Below are 20,906 nucleotides of genomic sequence, written 5' to 3'. Positions count from 1 at the left end.
AAAAGAGAAAAAAATTGTTTCCTCATATTTCCATTTAAAAATATGTTGGGGGGTGCCGGGATAGATTATACCTATTTGGGTAGTAAAATTAAAAGTTTGGGAAAACCTGGTAAAGTAAACAAACAAAAAGCCAAATTACATAAAGGACTTCCAGGATCTCCAGATCTTTGAAAGTGCCTTTGAAGTGTAACAATCTCCCACCAGACAACACACAGGTGGAAAGATATCTGTTTATTTGTGTCCGGGAATGACAAAGCGTAACATTCCCCAAATATATTTCATCTACCCTGTTCCAGTTTTAATGCACATGGGAAGTAACAGCTCCAACCTCAGGCTGACTACGATTTCCAATCACTCTCCATTAATGGCAAGTTGGGGCCCTTGTGTTCTGTTCCCTTCCCCAAAATAATTTCTTTATCTCGCTCTCTATCACTCTTTTTTGTGTGCATGCAACCATTTCTCCTTTCAGCTTGGCATTATTTGGACATTATTGTACTAAATAAATTACCTATCAGTCCAGTGTATGCAAGGAGACAAGCTGCATAGTTTCCTTGTTTGCAGCCGGTGGGTGACTGTTCCTCAGATTGGCAGTCATACTGAAACTGGGCCAGACGAGACCTGTAGGATAAACAGAACTTCATATACACAGTACATACTAATATGCACAATTTAAGTACAATGGTGTATGTTTTGAAAAAGGTACCGCCCAGTGATAGCTTTTGTAAATTTTATCTGAGAGTGTAACAAAATTGTACAGAATAAAAAATGAAAAGATGCCTTAAGGCAATAGTTGACAGGACTATTAATTTTGTTATTGCTATTTATTTATTATATGGTTATTTTATCAGTTGCACTTAGTATTGTTTGTAATTGCTGTCTGCATGCGGACCAAATCCCGCCTTACAATGCTGCTTAATCTCCTCAGGTATGAATCACATTAATATTCATGACCGATCGCCTTTACACAACAAAAAGTGTCTTACAAAAGTTAAATCAATAAATTGTGAATGAGTGGCTAAAATGGTTTTTACATCTGTCTGCAGCAAATTCTTAAGATCCAGCATTCAAACGTCTTAAGAATGTTTCATGTCATACATTTTCTTTGGTGGGCCACGAAGCGATGCACTGGACACAAGGGGGGCCGCACGCCAAAAAAGTTTGAGTTTCACTGCCGTACAGTACTTTATCATCCACAAAGCAGAGAGGCTTTAGAAACTGACCTGCACACATAGTCGGCCTTGCAGATCCTCAACTGGGAGAGGCAGCTGGGTTTGTCTTCTCCCTCATAGGAGCAGCTGGGGACTATGGTCTGTCGACGTCTCTCCGAGCAGGCCATGTCACTGCAAGGGCAGAATAGCAGCTCGTGGGTGTACTCCGCTGGAACCCGGTCAAAGAAACGACGCAGGGCCTTGTTACACCTGGACCGGTTGCAAAGGCCCGACTTGGTAGACGGCTTGATACATGTCGACACATATTCGGTGCGCAGTTTCTGGCATACGTCGTCGACGTTGCACGCTTTGGCTGCATCCAGACAACGGTTCACTGTTGTCATACCAACCTCAGAATCTGTGGGGAGCGAAAAACTCTTTGTTCAAACAGAACCCAGGTGTTATCTGTTTTTCAATATTGACAGTATAGTCAATTTCCAGTATATCTGCGTCGGTTGCCATAGCAACCAGAAACGGAAAAAGATGGAAAACCTGCTCATGTACATTGTGACATTTCTTCAACTTATGAGGCGCATGATAAAGAGCAAGCATCAGATGCCTTACAGTAATATATGCATGCAAAAAAAAGGAAAACTTAATGTTGTGTAGTGTGGATTGAGTTTTCAACAAGCCAATATGACAACAAAGAACTCAAGTATTTTAGTTAGACATGGCAGAAAATATAAACAAAGCCTAAGGGGCTTCAATGATCCTCTGCATCTTAGATAGATGCATCAATAAAAGATGCATCTTCTGAAAATCAGTGTCTTAATAAACTGTTGCAGTCTCCCGATTTGGCAATATAATACCATATGAAGCCTATGACGTTCAAGTCCCCCTGTAGATGATAATTTTATTTAGTTATATCATAAATAAAAGTTTTACTTGTCACAGTAATTTCTTCATGCTTTAAAACATCTTGAATGTAACTCCACACCCTTGCCTCATTTAGTATATGCGGATCTATGAATATGCAAATTAGTCCCCACCTCTACTCTTTTGCACCATCTCAGACCATAGATATATATGTAAATAGATGCTACATTCAGCAGTTTCAGCATCTGCAGCACTAATTATTTGGTACTAATGTTGGAGGATGAGTCTATGTGGCACCCAAACATAATAGTGGTGTGAAAAAGTGTTGGCCCACTTCCTGATTTTTTATTATTTTGCATGTTTGTCACACTTTAATCATCAAATTTAAATATTAATCAAAGGTAACAGCCCTATACCATCACACACTACCACCACCACAATATTTTACTGTTGGTTCTTATTTCTCATTTGTTCCTGAATTTCTTTGTATCTCAAAGGCCCTATTTAAGTTATTTCTTGATTGTGAATAGGTGTGGCAGTAAACAAGCCTGGGTATGGCTAGAGAAACTGAATTCAGGTGTGATTATGTTTTAATGGGGGGGCAAGCCCTTTTCACACAGGGCCATATGGGTTTGGATTTTGTTTTCCCTTCATAATAAAAACCTTTATTTAAAAACTGCATGTTGTGTTTACTTGTGTTGTCTTTGATTAATTATTAAATTTGTTTCATGATCTGAAACATTAAAGTGTAACAAACATGCAAAAATAAATGTAATATCAGGAAGGGGGCCAACACTTCTTCACACCACTGTATTTATGGCTCAAAATACTCAGCAATGGTGTTGAATGATTAATTTTAGGGATGCACCCAAAGAAAATTTGTTGGCCGAAGCAGAATAAAATGAAAAATTCAACCGAAGACCGAATACCGAACGTTTTTTTCATGTTCCTAATTGATCTGCAAATTTTCTCGCCATTGCACAAGTTACATTTTCAGAATGTCCTTGTTACTTTATTTATTTCACATTATTTAACAATATTTTTTTTACATTCCAGCAGTCATTAAAGGGCCTTACACCTGGTCACTTCTCTAATCAGAAAGCTATTCATTAGTTGCTATTTTAATGCAATAAAGTCTTTTCACTTTTTTCGGCTGAAAGCCTAATGAGTCTTTTGCTATTTTCAGCCGAAATAATTTCGGTTGCCGAACATTCGGTGCATCCCTAATGAATTTGCACATGGTTCTTTTTAGAAAATATTAAACAAAACACAGACATATACACTATAAAACTTGAGACTTTTACAGTTCTTCTTTGATTTTGTTATAATAAAAGTTTGGTGAAATCAGATGTGGAATAAATCCACTCAAGAATGTAGCTAAGAAAGAACAAATTAAAAAAATTGCTTCGGAAACTCATCGTTCCGTAAAATCCTTTCAGTCCTCCATCATCATCAAATTGAATGTGGCTACATAGGAACACACTGTGAGGTTATTGGCAAAGCACAGTTAGTAACTAACGTACGGTCAGTTAAACCTGAGGAAGAAAAAAATCTTAATTCAATCATGCCTTCCTATTTCTCGTTTTCAATTTCGTCATTCACTTTGTTGATTCATCTAGAGCTCATAAAGCAGAGCTTTGACAAACAGACAATCTACCACTGAACAAAAACAAGAACATAACTAAAAGATATTACAGTGAAATGTTAATACAGAGTAAAGCTAATACAGTACACTCCATACAAAGACAATACACTAGATCAAAAACTACAGTAACACTTTAATGTAATGTTTATAAGACACTGGGGCACTGTGACATTATTAGGAATGGAGATTCTTGTACTTTTCAATTTCACTTGGGCACAATTTCAATTTTCCAATGTCACACTGTAGTCTGACACAATATATGGAATAAATAAACATTGTTATTAAATTTTCAAGTATGAGTGCCACAGATACACATGAAATAATTAAACATGCCTTACTTCTGCGACATGTATCGTAACTTGTCACGAAAGGTTTGTCATCACACGCTCTAAAAATATGAACAAACCCAAACATTGGTTTAAATTAACCTACAAAATGTCCATGTTTGACCCAACCATAGGTTAAAATAATCCAAAACAGTTGGGTTTCTATGTATTTTAACCAACCAGGGACCCTATTTTAACGATCTAAGCGCATTGTCTAAAGCACACAACGCAAAGTCTAAATGGGCGTGTCCGAATCCACTTTTGCTAATTTAACGACAGGAAAAATGGTTTGTACGCTGAGCGCATGGTCGAAAAGGGTTGGTCCTTTTTTTTTTAATGAGTAAAGGGTGTGTTATGGGCGTAATGTGCAATAAACCAATTCAATCCGCAAGTTTCAGCACTTGGACAGCGTCAGTTTTTTTTAAGCATTGCTTAAAAATGTTTCTCATCTCACCATATCCACAGGTACAGAGTCATCATATACAATAAATCCGTGAGGTAGCATTAAAAAACCATTTAAAAACAGATGCATTTGTTTAAAGCAAAGCATTTATTAATTTACTTATCGGTCCTCATTTATTTCCAAAAGACTCAATAATAATCTTTTACATTCAATCCTTTAATCTTTCATATTTAAAAGCGTTTTTTGTGCTGCTGCGCATTCATGTATGTGATAAGCAAACCCGCGTTGTCGTCCCGTTTATAGGCGCATATTACTAATGCGCTCTTTAAATAACAAAAAACATATTGTAGTCTATTTTAGTTGCCTCAAAATAGCAACGCGCCAACAATGCGCCTGAACACACCTCGTTTTTACATCAGAACGCCCATGGGCACAAAATGGCGCAAATGCATTTGCTATTTAAACAACGTGGCGCTAAATGTGAAAATTATCATTGCGCAGGGTGGAAACTAGCAAAAGACACTTGCGTCGCGCATTGCGCTGCATTGCGCAGGGTGTAAGATAGAGCCCCATGTGTTTTAAAGTGCACAAAAACTCATATCATTAATTAATAAACACTTTTTGCATTTAACAGATAGGCTTACCTGCAGTGATGGAGGCCAGACGTACATAGTCGAATCCTTTCTCCGCTGTTGCATATGGATAATTCTCAACCAAGTTAAGCCCTAAAAAAGAAAAAACATGTTCCTGTTTCAAGAATAAAGGCAGACTGGGGTCTTTCTGGTCAGGCTGATTTGTTTTGACGGTTTAAATGAGAAGTTCACTCCCTGTGTTATGGTTTGAAGGAATGAACCCAAATGCAGACCGAGATGAAGAACACTAAAGACTTTATTTGTACAATAAACAGAAAACAAAACCCAAGAGGGGGCAAAACAACATAAACAAGGTACTAAATGAACACTAAACTAGACAAGACTGGACTGTGACATTAAACACTAAACTTGACAAAACACTATATAACTCACACTTGACTATGACTAGATTAACTGAGACAGCGTACTCACAGGTATCTGGAAACACAGAAACAATGCACAAGCCCAGGACAACAAACACAAGGATCTTAAATAGAGGACAACTAATGAGGGCAACAGGTGACAGGAATCAAACAATGAGGAGGATGACAAGGGAGCGGGGTAAAAGAGACAAGACACTGGGCACACGTGGTCTAGTAAATCAATACTAAGACCACGTGAACCCACACAAAACATGGGTCTGTCATGATTCTGCCACAAGACTAGATTAAATAAAGGACAAGATGGCAGAACCATGACACCCTGACTATTCAACAGAAAACTAGTATAATTTTGACGGAAATGACACCTATTAAAATGTTGGAACCAACACATAATATAACACAATATAATCAACTGCATGAATGTACCAATTTGCAATTTGTACAAAAAAGCAATATGTACAAAATAATAAAAACCTGTTTTATATTGTGCACAACTGACTTGATAATGTGAGAGGTTGAACAAAGTGTTTTGAATAATTTCTGATCAGAGAAATGCTCCAAAGAAAAACTGTAACATATTTCTTATTACATTTTTTCATTATCATTTTCCACTCTCTGACACTTAATTAAACAGATGTGTTTACTACTGACTAACTTTAACACTTCTTTTAATATAAATAACTTCTCTTTTGACTGACTAATCTCCACAAAGCAGAGAGGACAAAGTTGCAGATTACAGTAAAAATTGTGTGGTTATTTTCAACCCAAAAAAAGGAGACCAATGTTTATACAATGTTTAAGGGCAGGGGTCTAATTGCACTTCATGAATTTAGTCTTAATAACACAGTTAAAGAGTTGGATTCCTCATGCTAAACATGGGCAAAGGTTCAAAAAACCATTTGAACGTACAACAGAGTATTTCTTTGCTTCTTAAGGGCGTCTTTTCAACTACTGAATATGTTGCGTAAGCAGTGCAGGAAGTACAGTGGAAGTCCTTATATGGGCACTTCACCTGGAATAGTCATTTCAACACAAAATCAATGTCACCAAAGAAGTGTGTTTTTATTTGTGAGGGAAATTTAAGCTTGTTCAGCTTCCAAAAACCCAGCAATATGGAAACGATGGATTTAGTTAGTGAATTTGTGCGTGTGTGTTTGTTTACACTTGGTTTTTGTTGAAATGGGGTGGCCCCAACCAGGCCATGAGTCACAGATGGTAAGTAAAACTGCATCAAATGTCTCTGTTTTGTTGGCAATCGGTGCGTAGGTGAATAACATGTAAATGACACAACATCCTTCTGCCTGTGGCACACTTCCAGGAGCTCTGTTTTTTTTTTTTTTTTTGGAAAGTAGCGGGTACAGCTTATCTGTCTTTTATAAATCGGATAGACTCCTCAGAGATATGAAGGATAGGATGCAATATTACTCTATTGGTACTCAAGACTAAAATGAGATTCGCAGAAACACTGTGTGTTACGTGAGCTTTAAAACAACCCAACACAGCGTTGGGTCCCTTTTTGATCCAACACTGGGTTGAAAATAACCCAAACATTTTTGGAGTGTGCTAAGCAGTCATTGACATGTAAATGTGTGCACTACTACATTAATAGTACACTTTGCACCCATAGTAAATTAACCTCTTTCCTTTGAGAAAGAAATTGTGAGGAAACAAAACTTGTTTTTTAACACATTAGGATGTTGGGAGACATTAGTGAGATATTAATGAGATGTTGGTGTTACTCACCATGAATGCCAGACTGGTGTAGACTCCAGTATATGCTAAGACAGTTCTTTTCTCTCTTCATGCCCCGCTTACACTGGCAGCCGTGCAGAGGACTGGACAGCAGGGCCGACACCGCGTTTGCACACTGACTGCGGGCCCCGGGGCCGAGCTTTATGCTGCCGTTACCGGCCACGCACTGCCGCAGCGTCCTGAGACGGGGACTGCAGGTCTCATCGCTGGAACAGCTGTCTCCAGCTATAAGACAATCTCTCCCCGCAGACAGCAACACCTGCAGAGCTAAAGGACACAGGCTAAATTTAATAAAGAAAGGATTTTGTGAAACTCACGCAAACGTGGGCGGTGTATTTCACTCCAATATTTAGAATATAAAAAATTAATCATGACAATATTCCCATTCTCATGTTTAAAAGGCTAGTTGGGCGTGAAACAGTGGCCATCAGACGCAAACACAGCTATCAAATGTCAATTAGATTTTACAGGCTACTCTCAAACACCTGCACTTCATTAAATACAATCCCATCCCATCTGCCATTCATATGTAATTCATTTTTATTAACTAAAGCCGGGATTTTTTGATGCCAGCAGGCTGAACTATATGGTTATTTTCTGTACTCCCAAAATATGAAGAGTTTTTATGCAAAAGCCCTTAAATGCCACCTCGTTTTGTTTTTTAAAGCTTGCATGCCCTTAAGAGGGTTTTGCAGTGAAAGACAGTCAAATTTGTATACCAATGACCAAAATGACATTTGTAAAAATTATACATTTTAATTACAGACTAATAACCTTTTCACTGCCATTACAGTGAAATTACTGAACTAAAACATAAAAGTCAGACGCACTCAGAGGGTTTTGCATCTAAACGCTTCATATATAGACCTAGTGTTTTCTTGTGTGTTTGCTGTGATTACAGTCAATAAAAAGACACCTGAGTATCTCTAGATGCACTTCAGATGACTTTCTGAGCTTTCATAATGGTCGATTTCATTGCAGGAAGGTTGCGAAAAACTTTCGATCAGGTTTATAAACAATCAATAAATGGAGTTCATGCACTGAGGAAGATAATCTGTGATCGAAACGGTGCTACTTAAAAAAGTAAAAGTCCTCCTCTTTGCAACAAGTAACCTGTTTATTTCAGAAATGGTGTGGGGCTTTCTGCTAACCTAATCTTGAAAAGTCTTTTGGGATATGCAGCTGTCACATTTTTTATAAGACACAAATCATTAATGAAATTTATAGTACTGTTCAAAGTTTAGCTATTTTAACATGACATGTTTGCACAAGGAAATTTGTCTGTATTAATTTTAAAAACAGAGACTAATAAGGAAAATGATTCAAATCTTGAGGTCGGAGTCATCATATGGTTGTAATCCTGAACGCACAACTTACATTGTGATTCAGAATGACTGTTTTCATGTGAGACTTCGAGCAGTTTCCTGGCATTAGACAGATACGTAAAAACCAACAGGTTGCCACAACATCTGTTAATCCACTGAATAAATTGCATGAGAAATGAGTCCTGAACTAAATTCAAACAAAATATGCATTATTTCAACAGCTTACAAATTTATGCATGTGCTAGCATTTTACCCTAATGACAACATCCGAAAAAAGTTCAAATCGCAACCAGATTTTTGGACGGGGCTAAAGTAAATTAAAAGCGTAGTGGTGAAAAGTATCATTGCACGACTTTACGTAGTTTTTCATTCATCTGTGTTCCTGTCTGTGATCGGTTTTTTTTTCAACCGTAGTCGGGAATAGCAGAACCTGTGGGCAGATATTTTATACCAAGCAAATTCAAAGGCTTTCTGACAGACGCAACCATATGCAGACAGTTTTGTGGAGGCAGGGAAGGTGATGTATCATGACTACAGACATGAGAATAAATCAAGATGACAGCGAGCAAAATGAGACTTTCTATATCTTATTGAAGCAATGTTCAACATTAATGCCTGGGCTGGATCAGGGAGGGAAAACTCGGCAGCCCGGCCACACTTGATCAAACCAAACTGGATGAGACAATTCATTATTTCAATTAAAACATTCCTACCTGCTACCCTCCACCAGGCTAGGTGCATATTCATGAGACACTGCGGTTTTTACCTTCACTATGTGTAATTTCTGTTCTTTGTCTAGTGAAGATTTATCATGATGACGGAAAATTGTGGCCATGGGGGGGCAACATTTGAGCAAATTTATATGTAAGAGAGCTTGTTTGTTAAGCCCTGAACAATTGGCCCTTGAGACCGGCTCCTGTAACGTGTGATTATCATTTCTGCTCTAATGACATGCACACTGTGATGAATGTGATATTATTTTCCTCATTATCCCAAAAAATCTGCCATTCGGATCATGTTCGTTAACTATAGTTACAGAGCGCAGTTTTAGTAAGTCAGTCAAAGATATAAAGCCATTTCAAATTTTCTTTTACTGTACTGTATAACAACCACAAAAGGCCACATACAGTATAGTAATGCACAATAATGGAACTTTTTATACTGCCATCAAGGCATTTAAAGTCCAGTTTACACCAATAAAATAAGCATAACAACACACAAACATCCACTTTTATGCACATGTAAAGTATGAGGGTGCTGTGTTGTGAATAGGTCATGGCAGAAGGGCATTGTTAGGCATGATGCAGAGCGGACCACACAATAAAAATATTTATATACTTATATGAAGTAAAATCACTAACCCCCGGTTTACAGACAAGGCTTAAGGCAGCAGTATCCAACATGGTGCCCGCTGGCACCAGGCTGCCCACACGGAGTCTGTGAGATGCCCGCCATAGCACATTCTATTAATAACCTCAATTTTTATATTTATTTATAACATATTTTTATATTAACTTGGCTTCTTTTATGTATGTTTATAAATAAAATAATAAAATAAAATAAAATCGACAAGTAAACAAAAACGTTTTGAGTAGACTATATCAAAAAAGTAGCCATTCAGATTCCTATTACCTATTGTGGTAGCCCTTGCTCACAAAAAGGTTGGAAAGCCCTGGCTTAAGGCAGTCCTAGACTAAAACACATGTGTGAGCCGTCTCAACTACAAATAACTTGCACGTACTTATCTTAAAATATGCCAGTGCTATGTTTTGTCTCAAGATACACACCAGTAACATATTTTTCTAAGCCATGTTTATAAAAACTGCTTTATATCTTAATTTAACTAGGGCCTCGTCCTGGCTTTAGCTAAGCCTTATCTGTGAAACCGGGCCTAAAAGTCTTCCTTCCACTGGAAAAAATAATCCCTGACTGACTGTGAAAAGCAAGACATATCTTTACATTGCTTAGGTGGCGTGTACACCAACTTGGTTTTGCCTGCGGTCTGCATATGTTTTCGATTGTTTCCAATGAAAGTTTTTTACAAACGCTTTTCAAGAGCGCCGACTTTCTGCACTGAGCACCCAGAGTAAAAAAAATGCTGAACTCTGGGTGAAAAGCTCAGCTTGTCAATGTCACTTTCACTCGGACAACCAATCCCAGTGGAGGAGGGGCAGGACAAATGTTACAACAACCAATCAGCGCATCGTTCAATGACATAGCAACCAAAGCACTTAGCTGAAAAAATGCTGGGAAGCGCCCACAGTCGGTGTCCGCTTGCTGTTTTTAGACGCGTTTAAATGCTTTGGTGTGCATGCGTCCTAAGGGTGCTGCGCAGTGATACACAAAACTGTTGTGTGCAATGGTCATAGATGTTTTATCAAAGATAATGGATATGACAAGTCTGAGCACTGCTATTAATATGAACAGGGGACAATGCAACACTTAATATTGCCACTATATATAGCGTCGGAAGTCCTGTCTCCCAAGACTGACGTTCCTGTTAGGAGGGGTTTTGTACAGGCTCATGTTAGTTGCTTGCCAATCCGTGCACATCCGACCTCAATGAAAGGTGTGTTTTTTACATATGACATGTTTTGAGATATGAAATATCTGATCTGTTTACTTACATTACAGACGTGAATGCATGTATCTGATTCTGATTTATTTCCACACATGAATGAAGCCTGAAACTAGGGTTGTGACGATGGTCAGACATGGGGCCGATAGCGGGCCTTCATGACGATAGTTGGCATGTAGTTTAAAATATTATTATCATAGTTTCACATTAACATATGCATTGCATGCTTTTGCTTGCTTGACAGGGTTTGTGGGTTTGACTTTGCGCGAGAGAGCTTGTAACGTGCGCAGCACAGATTCCTTCTCAAACCTGACATTGTATTGTGTGCGTTTGGGTCTCTTGCTTGGACCTGGACGCATGCGGCATGGATTCCTTCTCGCACCTGAGCTTGTAATGCACATGACTCGGACTCTTGCTTGTAAATGAGCTTTTTTGTAATGTGTGCGGCTCTGACATTTCCTTGCACTGGAGAGGTTGTTAGGTGCGCAGGGGTTTAAAACCAGCGAGTGTGTTGTTCCCGGTCCCTGCCACACGCCTGGCCTTTAATGAAGCACTCCCTGATACTATCATGTATCGGCGATCTCACAGACTGACAATAGCAAGTTCTCACAATAGGGCATATCGCCCAACACTACCTGAAACCAATCTGAGAATATGGGAATCTGTGCGCTTTTTTCCAGCTTACAGTACACATTCATGAGTCATATCTGTTTTGTGCCAAATTGGAAATGAGTCACTTCAAACATGCAGTCTAAATGCGGCCTTAGAGATATCTGTATTTCCCCATTTAATTAGATAGGACTTGTATGACTAAAATAACTGCCAGAGGCATTGCAAACATGGGCGCTGAGTGGCACAACATCCCTAAAGGGACTTTGGTTTTATCGTAAATAAAACACAGCTATTGACCAAGGACTGGAACTAACCAATCTATCCTATTGTGTATTCTTGTGAAGAAGTTTATAACTGAATGTCATTGCTTTCTAAGACATACTTTTCTAGTCAAATTATACAGGTGATAGTTGCTTGGAGGCATAAGTGGTGAACAAGTGCCTGAATTCACATGGAATTGCTCACCGCTCATTTTTTACTAGTTTTTACAACTTTGTTGGCAGGGAAAACGTTGGTTCTGTTTTTTTATTTTTAAACCTCATCTTTTTGTTTGTCATTGTAAACAAGTACTCTGATCCGCAGAGATCCATAATTAGGGCTTGATTTTATTGAGGTGGGTGCATAGGGTACCCAATGCACCTTAAAATTACCAAAACATATAAAAACCTTTAGTATCACATCATAACATTTGACATTTTAATCAAGTTTTGAGTTTTAAGTACTGTAAAAATAATTGTTTAAATGTTTTACAGCGTAGTTTGCATGTTTAATTTCAAATAATGAGATGAGTAAATATGATCAGAAAAACTAAAAAGCATTGACTGTGCTTGCTATTATAGTTAACTAAAATTGGCTCTTGAGCTGGTTCTTGAAATGAATTGTTTATAAAGATATTTAAACTTTTAATAAAAAGTGTAATCGATCAGATTATACATTCACTAAATTTCTATTTGATTTTTTTTTTTTAAATGTCTTATCAAATTAAGCAGACAGCTCTAAACATAAAATCATTACTATAGGCTTAACGCAGTAACCTGGGGTTAGAGAACACGTTTTTGAACATGGATATTTCATGCAATGGCTCAGAAATGTTTTTGTGTTTATTTTTTAAGAAACCAGATTCAACCAGAGTGCATTTAACACAACATGAGCTGTACAACTTGGATTTCAAACCTAAGCTGGCAGTAGCTTAATTCAAAACGCTCCTCTAAGCACCTATATGTTAAAATAAAATAAAAATTTATTTTTCAACAAAGAGATCTTTTCCATAGAGTCTGCATGTTGTGCGTATTATTGAATGAAAATGTCTGCTCCACACAATATCTGTCCTTCATGCACCTGCAGTCATGCAGACCATCGATATGTTTGAAGGCGTGTGATTGTTAAGTTCCAGTGAATGCCTATTCATACACTTTCCTTTCAGAGACACGGTTAGGGGAAACAGTTTGCTTATGTAGGTGCAAAAAAAGATGAAAGATGAAAATGTAAGGCTGGCATCCGAGTCATAATATAATCTAATAATATTTGTTAGCTAATGCAAGACATAACCAGCATGACACATCCTTGAAAGCAAAGAGGAAAGCATTAATTTGCTCTGAACATTGATGTTCCTTCCTTTTCTTCACCTTTAAAAAATAAAATATCCAGCCAGTGAAGTCAGGCTTTGCTTGATTGATCTAACTGATGTAGACTTTCAATGGACTCAGAACAAAGTTTTATTTATTGCAGAGAATGCAGAGATTTTTAATAAACCTATAAAATAACAATAAATCGAAACCAAAATAATCATGAGACTATTGTTTTTAAAAAGTCCCTTTAATGAGTTCACACTCTAAAATGCTGTTTTTAACCCCGTATTGGGTCAAAAAGGGACAAACCCAGCATTGGGCTAAATTACACCCCAAATAATCGGTTAAAACAGGCATTTTGGGTTAAACTTAAATTACAACCCAACGGGTGGGATTTGTCCCTTTTGACCCAACACTGGGTTGAAAATAACCCAGCATTTTTAGTGCACAGAAACAAAATTCAGTATTCTGTGTATTAAAGCAACACTAAAGAGTTTTTGCTCTTTGCTCCCCCTACAGGTTGGAAGCGGAATTGTCCATTACCACTGTCGTAAACAATGTAGCCTACTGCAGCAAAGGTGGCTCTAATTGGATTGTAGGTCTGCCGTAAAGCAAGTTTTTGTAGTTTTCACTCGAACTACAGGAGCGAGCCGACGGTTGGAAACTTCTTTAGTGCGGTTTTGGCCGATAGAGGGCTGCAAAGCGAATGTGAAAGCCCCGTTCACCCTGTTTCGAGTGGATAAACGACTGAAACTTTTTTGGAAACGTTATTTTAAGGTAAAAAAAACTTTAGTATTGCTTTAACTAATCCTTTTGAAGTTGTGTTGTGGTCATTTGTCCATCAGTGGGCATCACCCCTCTTTATGTGCCCCAAAGAAGCAAGAAAACTATGGGTTTGGTAAAAGTTTACATACATTTTTATTCCTTAAAAGTCAAATATGTTTCAAATATATTTTAGCCTAGGTTGTTTCAACCCAAAATTCATACACTATGAAAAAAAATATTGGTTGGTTCAAAATGTTACCTGGTTGCCTTAAAATTATGAGTTCATTCAACTTAAAGGAAGGGTGCATGATCTCTAAAAGTCAATGTTGACATTTGAAATCACCTAAACATATACTCCCCTACCCCCATAGAATCTGGACATTATTATGATAGACCCGCCCCAAAAATAGGCAACCCAGGCAACGATGTCAGTTAGTAGACACACCCCTTACTGCTGATTGGCTACAAGTGTGTTTTGGTAGTCAGCATGACTCCCGGTGTTTTTCAAAAATCATGCACCTTGCCTTTAAAAATATTACACGCTAAAAATGGCATGGGTTATTTTGGGGTAAATATTGGACAGAACACATGCTGGGTTAAAAATGACCCAATGTTGGGTTGTTGTCATGCAACCATAGGGTTTAATAACCCAGCAGCGGGTTAAAACTGACTCAAAGCTGGGTTGTTTTAACCCAGCGGTGTGTTCTGTCTAATATTTACCCATTATGGGTCAAAAATAACCCATCCATTTTTAGAGTGTAGTTTAAAAAAATTTGGAAAAATTGTTGTGTCAACTACTATTTTTAAGTTGAATTAAACATTTTAAGGCAACCAGGTAACTTCCTTTTTTAAGTTGAACCAATTTTTTACAACGGCATACATATCAAAGCACATACTGTAGGTTGGCCTTTCGCAGAACAATCCAGGTAACTTTAATTAATCTATACTTCTCTACACACACACACTACAAACCCAATGTGCTTGAAGCAGCTGGTGGCTTTTCCATTGTAGAAACTGAGAAGCAAAATTGCTCAGCATGAGTTGCATTGATCCAAAAATGACAACCTGTTTTCTGTGAGCCCCCCTAAGTGGACCTGTGATTTTAAAGATGAATGGTACAATTCTGTGTCCATTTCAATCCTGATGATTATTGTCCGAGATCAGCGTGGGCTGATGCTGAATAGGCTGACCAATATTTGACTCAAACCAACTAGGGAGTAATTGATCAGGACTGATCTACCACAGTCTGATCTAAGGGCTACCACAAATAAAGTACTGGAAAGACATTACTATTTTGGCACATTTGCACATACAGTGTACTTAAATAAAACTTCTTTAAAGGTGGGGAATGGAACTGTCTCAACCAGTGATATGAGTTTGGACTATATGGTTCATCTTGTTTTAGGAAATGGCAAATCGGAGGAGAGTTTTAGAAAATAGTTTGCTAAATGATTCTTTTTAAAATGCCATTTGGTGAATCTAGTGGTGCAAAATTATAAATATGCACAAAACACAAAAATTCATATTTGTGACCAGTTACGGAAAGTAGTGACACAAGTCGGATCTGGGGCATTTTGAGTTACTCACAGATTCTGAAAGTGTTTCTAAGCTTTCCAACGATGTGTAACACATGAAAATCTGATAAGATTTGGAGAAGTTGTGGCTATTTGAATGTAACACATTCAAGAAAGAGAATGCTGAGAAATTTGAGAAAGAAAAAAGTTAACACTTTCCCTTTTCCCTGGCTGGAGAGACAATAGGGCTCATTTACATCTCATTTAGCTAAGCCATACCCCCTGTAAAGCTGTTTTGAGATACAGATATTCTAGCATCATATGAAGTATTTTATTACAGAAGTCCGAATGACAACATGCAAAAAAAACAGGACTTTTACCTTTGTGGGATCACAAGTCGAATGCAGTCTGTTTCAGATGTGTGAATCATCCAATGATTTTTGATTTTTGTTTAATCCATGAAATATAGATATATAGTCTATTGTTTACATCAGATTTAGCATGAACTTCTGGTAATACAATATAATATACAATCTGAGGACTATTTACATCGTAACATGTAAGGTATATCAGATTACACTCCGGTATTTATGTTCCGTTAAACACATGAACCCGCCTTCAAATTTTGTATTAAAAATAGGGAGGTAGTATAATAGATAAGCCAAAACCAGCACAGTCGAAAACGTGAAGTCCTTAAGGGATGTTACCAATCGCTCGCTCGTTGCTCCATCAGCCAATGACTTCATGGAAAATATTGATAGACAAAACATGTAGCCAATTGTATAAAGAATTCAACGATCTCTGTGTAACTTATGAGTTTGACTTCATGCTGCGCTGCAAGACGTCAAAGTACCGTGAGAGCGAGTCGAAATTAAACTACTCCGCAAAATTTCTTGAAGAGCTCTCACGGTACTTTGACGTCATCCGACTGCGGCACCCCATAAAGTCAGTGACGCGGCTGACATACAATGCGGCTGACTGTTATTTGTTCAGCCCCAGTTTCTTTTATTTTTCTTTTGTTTTGTGCGCCCGAGCTTCGTTTACAGTCTGGGGAGATGCACGCTTTAAGTTTGAAAAAAATAAATACAACTAAGAAAACTTGTCTGAGGAACAGTGCAGCCGCGTCACTACAGTCACGTGACTTCACGCTCGAGCCGGAAGAGAAGACAATGCTGAATAAAGTCGTAATTCTTGCTATTTTTGGACCAAACTGTATTTTCGATGCTTCAACACATTTGACCCACTGATGTCACATGGACTACTTTGATGGTGTTTTTATTACCTTTCTGGACATGAAACCGTACATAGATTTTCAATGGAGGAGACAGAAAGCTCTCGTACTAAATCTAACGTTAAAACATCTTAAACTGTGTTCCGAAGATGAACAGAGTTCTTTCGACATAAGGGTGAGTCATTAATGATATTATTTTCAGTTTGGGCAAACTATCCTTATTTAGTAGTCACGCTGTTTCCTTTGGGGGCAGAGGCGAAAACACAAGCTTATACAGTATGTAAATATACACACAGACAATGACGCCCCCCGCTGCACGCTAGAATCTCCGGAAAAACAAGCCGATTTCAACCGCAAAATATACGCATTTTAAATATACATAAACTGCTATCTCAAACATGGAGAGGCTTCTTCGTGATCTCAACTAACAGATTCTGCAATAAAACGAAAATCACAAATTTTGAAAAAAAAAACGATGTTTCTCATTTTCTCGAAACTTGTGCTGCCGACTTGTGTCACTGGTTTCCGTGACGGGTCACATTTGTTTTTGTCATTTTCTTGTGTTATATTTTGTTAGTTCAGGGTGAACGTAAGGTAGTCATTGTTTGCCTTCCATGATCCATCCTTGAAATGATCAACTGTCCATACACCTTTGCAGGAGAATCTAAAGAAGAGGTTATAACTTCCCAAACAAACCTCCTGGAAAGACAGATAGATAGACAAGTGTAGCGTGAAACTTCTCTCACCGTTTCAAAGTGTGTCAGCTAATGCTGCATTGGCAGAAGCCGAAATAGACACCATACATCATGAATGCAAATGAAGTGCTTGATTTGACATTTCCAATAAGCCTGTCTCAGTGTACCAGTGGGTTTAGCCAATTAACCATGTCAGTAATCAATTCCTTTAGATCCCTGTGCTAAGTCCTCACTTCTCCTCGCACATAAATCAAAGACAGATTAGGCGATCAGTTACCCAGATGCACCAAACTAATGACCCACTTTAGAAAAGATGAGAGTGGAAATGAAAGTTAATGGACTTTAGTAGAATGACACCAACAAAGCCCCTTTATATCTTCACAGAAAGCTCCCAGTGAGGAGAGGAAATAATTGTTTTACAAAACTGAATGTCAGTTTAATTATAATCAGGTGGGGAGAACTGGTTTAACAAGGGTTTTAACCCTTTTAAAATGAGGCGTTTCATGTTAAAATACTTTCAAATGTATTGGGTATCTTATGGATTTTATCAATTCCGATTTCGTTTAACGATTCCGATTCTTATCCATTTTCGATTCCAATGCGGTATAAAAGAAGACAACATTTAGATAAAAAAATCATATATTTATTATTTGATTTATTATTTAGCATACTTATTGCTGACTGTTATGCAAAATAATAATTTCTGAGTAGTGTTTTTACAAGAAATATCGTATTAAATAGTGTTGTAACTAATCTGATTGATTACCATTTGTATTACCATAGTTTAAAAACAAATGTTACGGTTAACTGTGGTTACTATTGTGCGACAATTGTACATTTGTGATTCCTGTGGTTTTACTACAAATACCACAGTTAAGTATGGTTACTGTAAACAGTGGTTAAAAGTTTTAATCTAATTAAACGCAGAGGTCACAGACACAGGCACATTAACTTTTGTGATATAAAAAACTGATGCACATTGCCGTGGGTCAGGTCCTCACAGATTATGTGAATAAAAGACCCGGGTTATTCTAAAATGTACATTTTCATTTTATTGTAATGCGATTAATGAAGTTAAGTATCCAGTTCCAGAACTGGAGTTGAATCGAATTCCCAACATTAGCTAACGTTAGAAATAAACTAGCATTGCTCGACAGTAGTGAAAGCAGTGGCTGTTCATCCGTCACTTAAGTGGCCACGCCTTTAATTATGCAGAACTTAAAGTCTTAATATAATTTAAATGGATGAGTTATAAATCACCCCCTCACAGTTGCCATGAAGGGTAAAATTAGCTATACAGACCAAAAACACTTTTTGTACCAGGTTGTAAACATATTATTTTCTACTCTAAATTTGGGCATTTTAACATGGAGGTCTATGGGAATTGACTTCCTTTTGGAGCCTGCCTCTAACGTCTCGTCGATAAATTACAGTTTAAGTCACTTCCATATAGACGGTTTCAGCAGTAACAACATAAACAACTGGGTTTTTTGGAACAAACGTAACTTTTGGTACATTTCCGAATAATCAATAACAACAGAGTCCTTTAAGAGTACTTTATTTTTGATAACAAGCTAAATAAATTATATTGCCTTAGTTCAAAATATAGCTAAAGCGTATTAAAAACTACACTGATGTTACGTTACTGTGTAAAATGTGTACTATAACAATCTTAACTACAGATCGGCTGCCAAACCTCTTTTCACATAGCGTTGATCCATGATCGCTGTCTCCCCTCATCTTTAGGAAGCCCAAACATTTGTTTTTTTTTACAAGATATTTGTCCCAGAGTCCAGTTTAGCCACTAGCCAAACAGAGACCTTAAAGGAATAATGTGTGTCCGCAAATGTGTGTTTTATATATGTAACACGTGACCTCCCTACGTCACTATGCATTTACGTTAGGTCGCGCTGGACCGGATTTAGACGAGAAGTTGTGCTTTAAAAGTGTATATTTGTTATTTTTATTGTCAAAAATGACAATCGTTTTGCTAGATAAGACCCTTATGCCTCGTTTGGGATTGTTTATAGTCCTTTGAAACTCCGTTGAAAAAAAAACGTTAAGTGTTGAGTTAAGTATTAAATGTTGGGCTCTATTAAAGTCCATTAAAATGAGAAAAATCCTGCAATGTTTTCCTCAAAAAACATAATTTCTTCTTGACTGAACAAAGAAAGACATCAACATTTTGGATGACATGGTGGTGAGTAAATTATCTGGATTTTTCTTTTAAGAAAATTGAATATTCCTTTAAGTTAAGTTCCGTCCAGACACGTAACCGTGACAACACACGTGTGTCTGATGAAACCGTCTACTGGCTTCATTAGAGATATCAGAATGTTGCCCCGGTTCTACTAATGCCAGATGGGGGGTGTTTAGTAAATCTGTTTTACATATGCAATCTGAGACATTATGATATTATTCAAAACAAATACAAGACAGCGTGAATCTTGTATGAGGATACAATCACATTTGATTTACTAATGAGACCTGAGCTCCACATGCTCGACATTTGCATCCTTACTGCCATAAAAAGTATCATTATACACAAAACCAAATCAAACGGTATTAAATTTGGAGCACCAAATCAAAAGTTTGAAGGCTTTAAGTATTAACAACAATTAAAAAAATTGCTGTAATTATGCAGCTGGTTGCCAGTAACTTACTGTAGAAGATAAAGACTGAAAATGTTTTGTGTTAATTTAACTTTGGACAAACTGTTGCTAGTAAATAACATAAATGTAAAATCTACAGTTAGTTAGTTACTGGCAACCAGCTGATACTGTAATTTCTACAGAATATTTTTACAGTGAAGCAAAAAAAACAACAATGCTTTCTCATGGCAATTCCAACATATTTTACAAGGTTGCTTATTCGTATAAATTTGTACAACTACATTCATACATTTTTGTACAATTTACCATTGCCCGTGACGTTACGGTTAGGGGTGATTTGGTCATTGTTTTAGTTTTTTTATGAAAATAGTAAATTTTTCTCCACTTAACTTAACGCTTAACTCATAAAATATGTATGAATTCTCGTGAGATCAGGCAGGAAAAAATAAGATGTCACATCTTTGCAGAAACCAGCACAATCACAATTACTCAACTGGGCACAAATCTCACTAACTGACATCAAAGGAAAATAAATGACTCTTAGAAAATTAACAGAGCAAACATTTTAAGACGTTTAAAAAACGTGGGAATCACAAGTCTACCGATCTGTATGCAGGCAGCACATCAAACATATTTTTGTATACCACTGATGCAGCCCAGAGCAAAAGACAGATTTGCTTGTACCATGTTTTGATAGTTACAGTATTTCCAAAAGTCAGTTTCAGGGGAAATACTGTACATCTTCCTCTGCAACCCAAGCTTCATGAGAAAATAAGGGACATGTTATTATCTCTTCAATATTGGGAAAAAGTTTCATAGTTAATAACTTTTTCCAACCTCT

At 37.3% G+C, this 20,906-nt stretch overlaps 1 protein-coding gene across 1 annotated transcript in view; it reads right to left on the bottom strand.

The window, feature by feature from the left end:
• The window catches only part of gfra4b (GDNF family receptor alpha 4b), a 67,052-nt gene that overhangs the window by 13,490 nt on the left and 32,656 nt on the right, over nucleotides 1–20,906 (bottom strand). Inside the window, exons 2-5 of the mRNA XM_065266511.2 lie at nucleotides 7,157–7,432; nucleotides 5,043–5,123; nucleotides 1,221–1,566; nucleotides 509–618 (exon numbers count right to left, since the gene is read on the bottom strand). Coding sequence (XP_065122583.1) covers nucleotides 509–618; nucleotides 1,221–1,566; nucleotides 5,043–5,123; nucleotides 7,157–7,432 — 813 coding nt within the window. The remainder of the gene's footprint in view (nucleotides 1–508; nucleotides 619–1,220; nucleotides 1,567–5,042; nucleotides 5,124–7,156; nucleotides 7,433–20,906) is intronic.

This window comes from Paramisgurnus dabryanus, chromosome 16 (genome assembly GCF_030506205.2).
Source record: "Paramisgurnus dabryanus chromosome 16, PD_genome_1.1, whole genome shotgun sequence".
Lineage (NCBI taxonomy): Eukaryota > Metazoa > Chordata > Actinopteri > Cypriniformes > Cobitidae > Paramisgurnus > Paramisgurnus dabryanus.
This window is presented reverse-complemented; position numbering and strand designations above follow the sequence as displayed.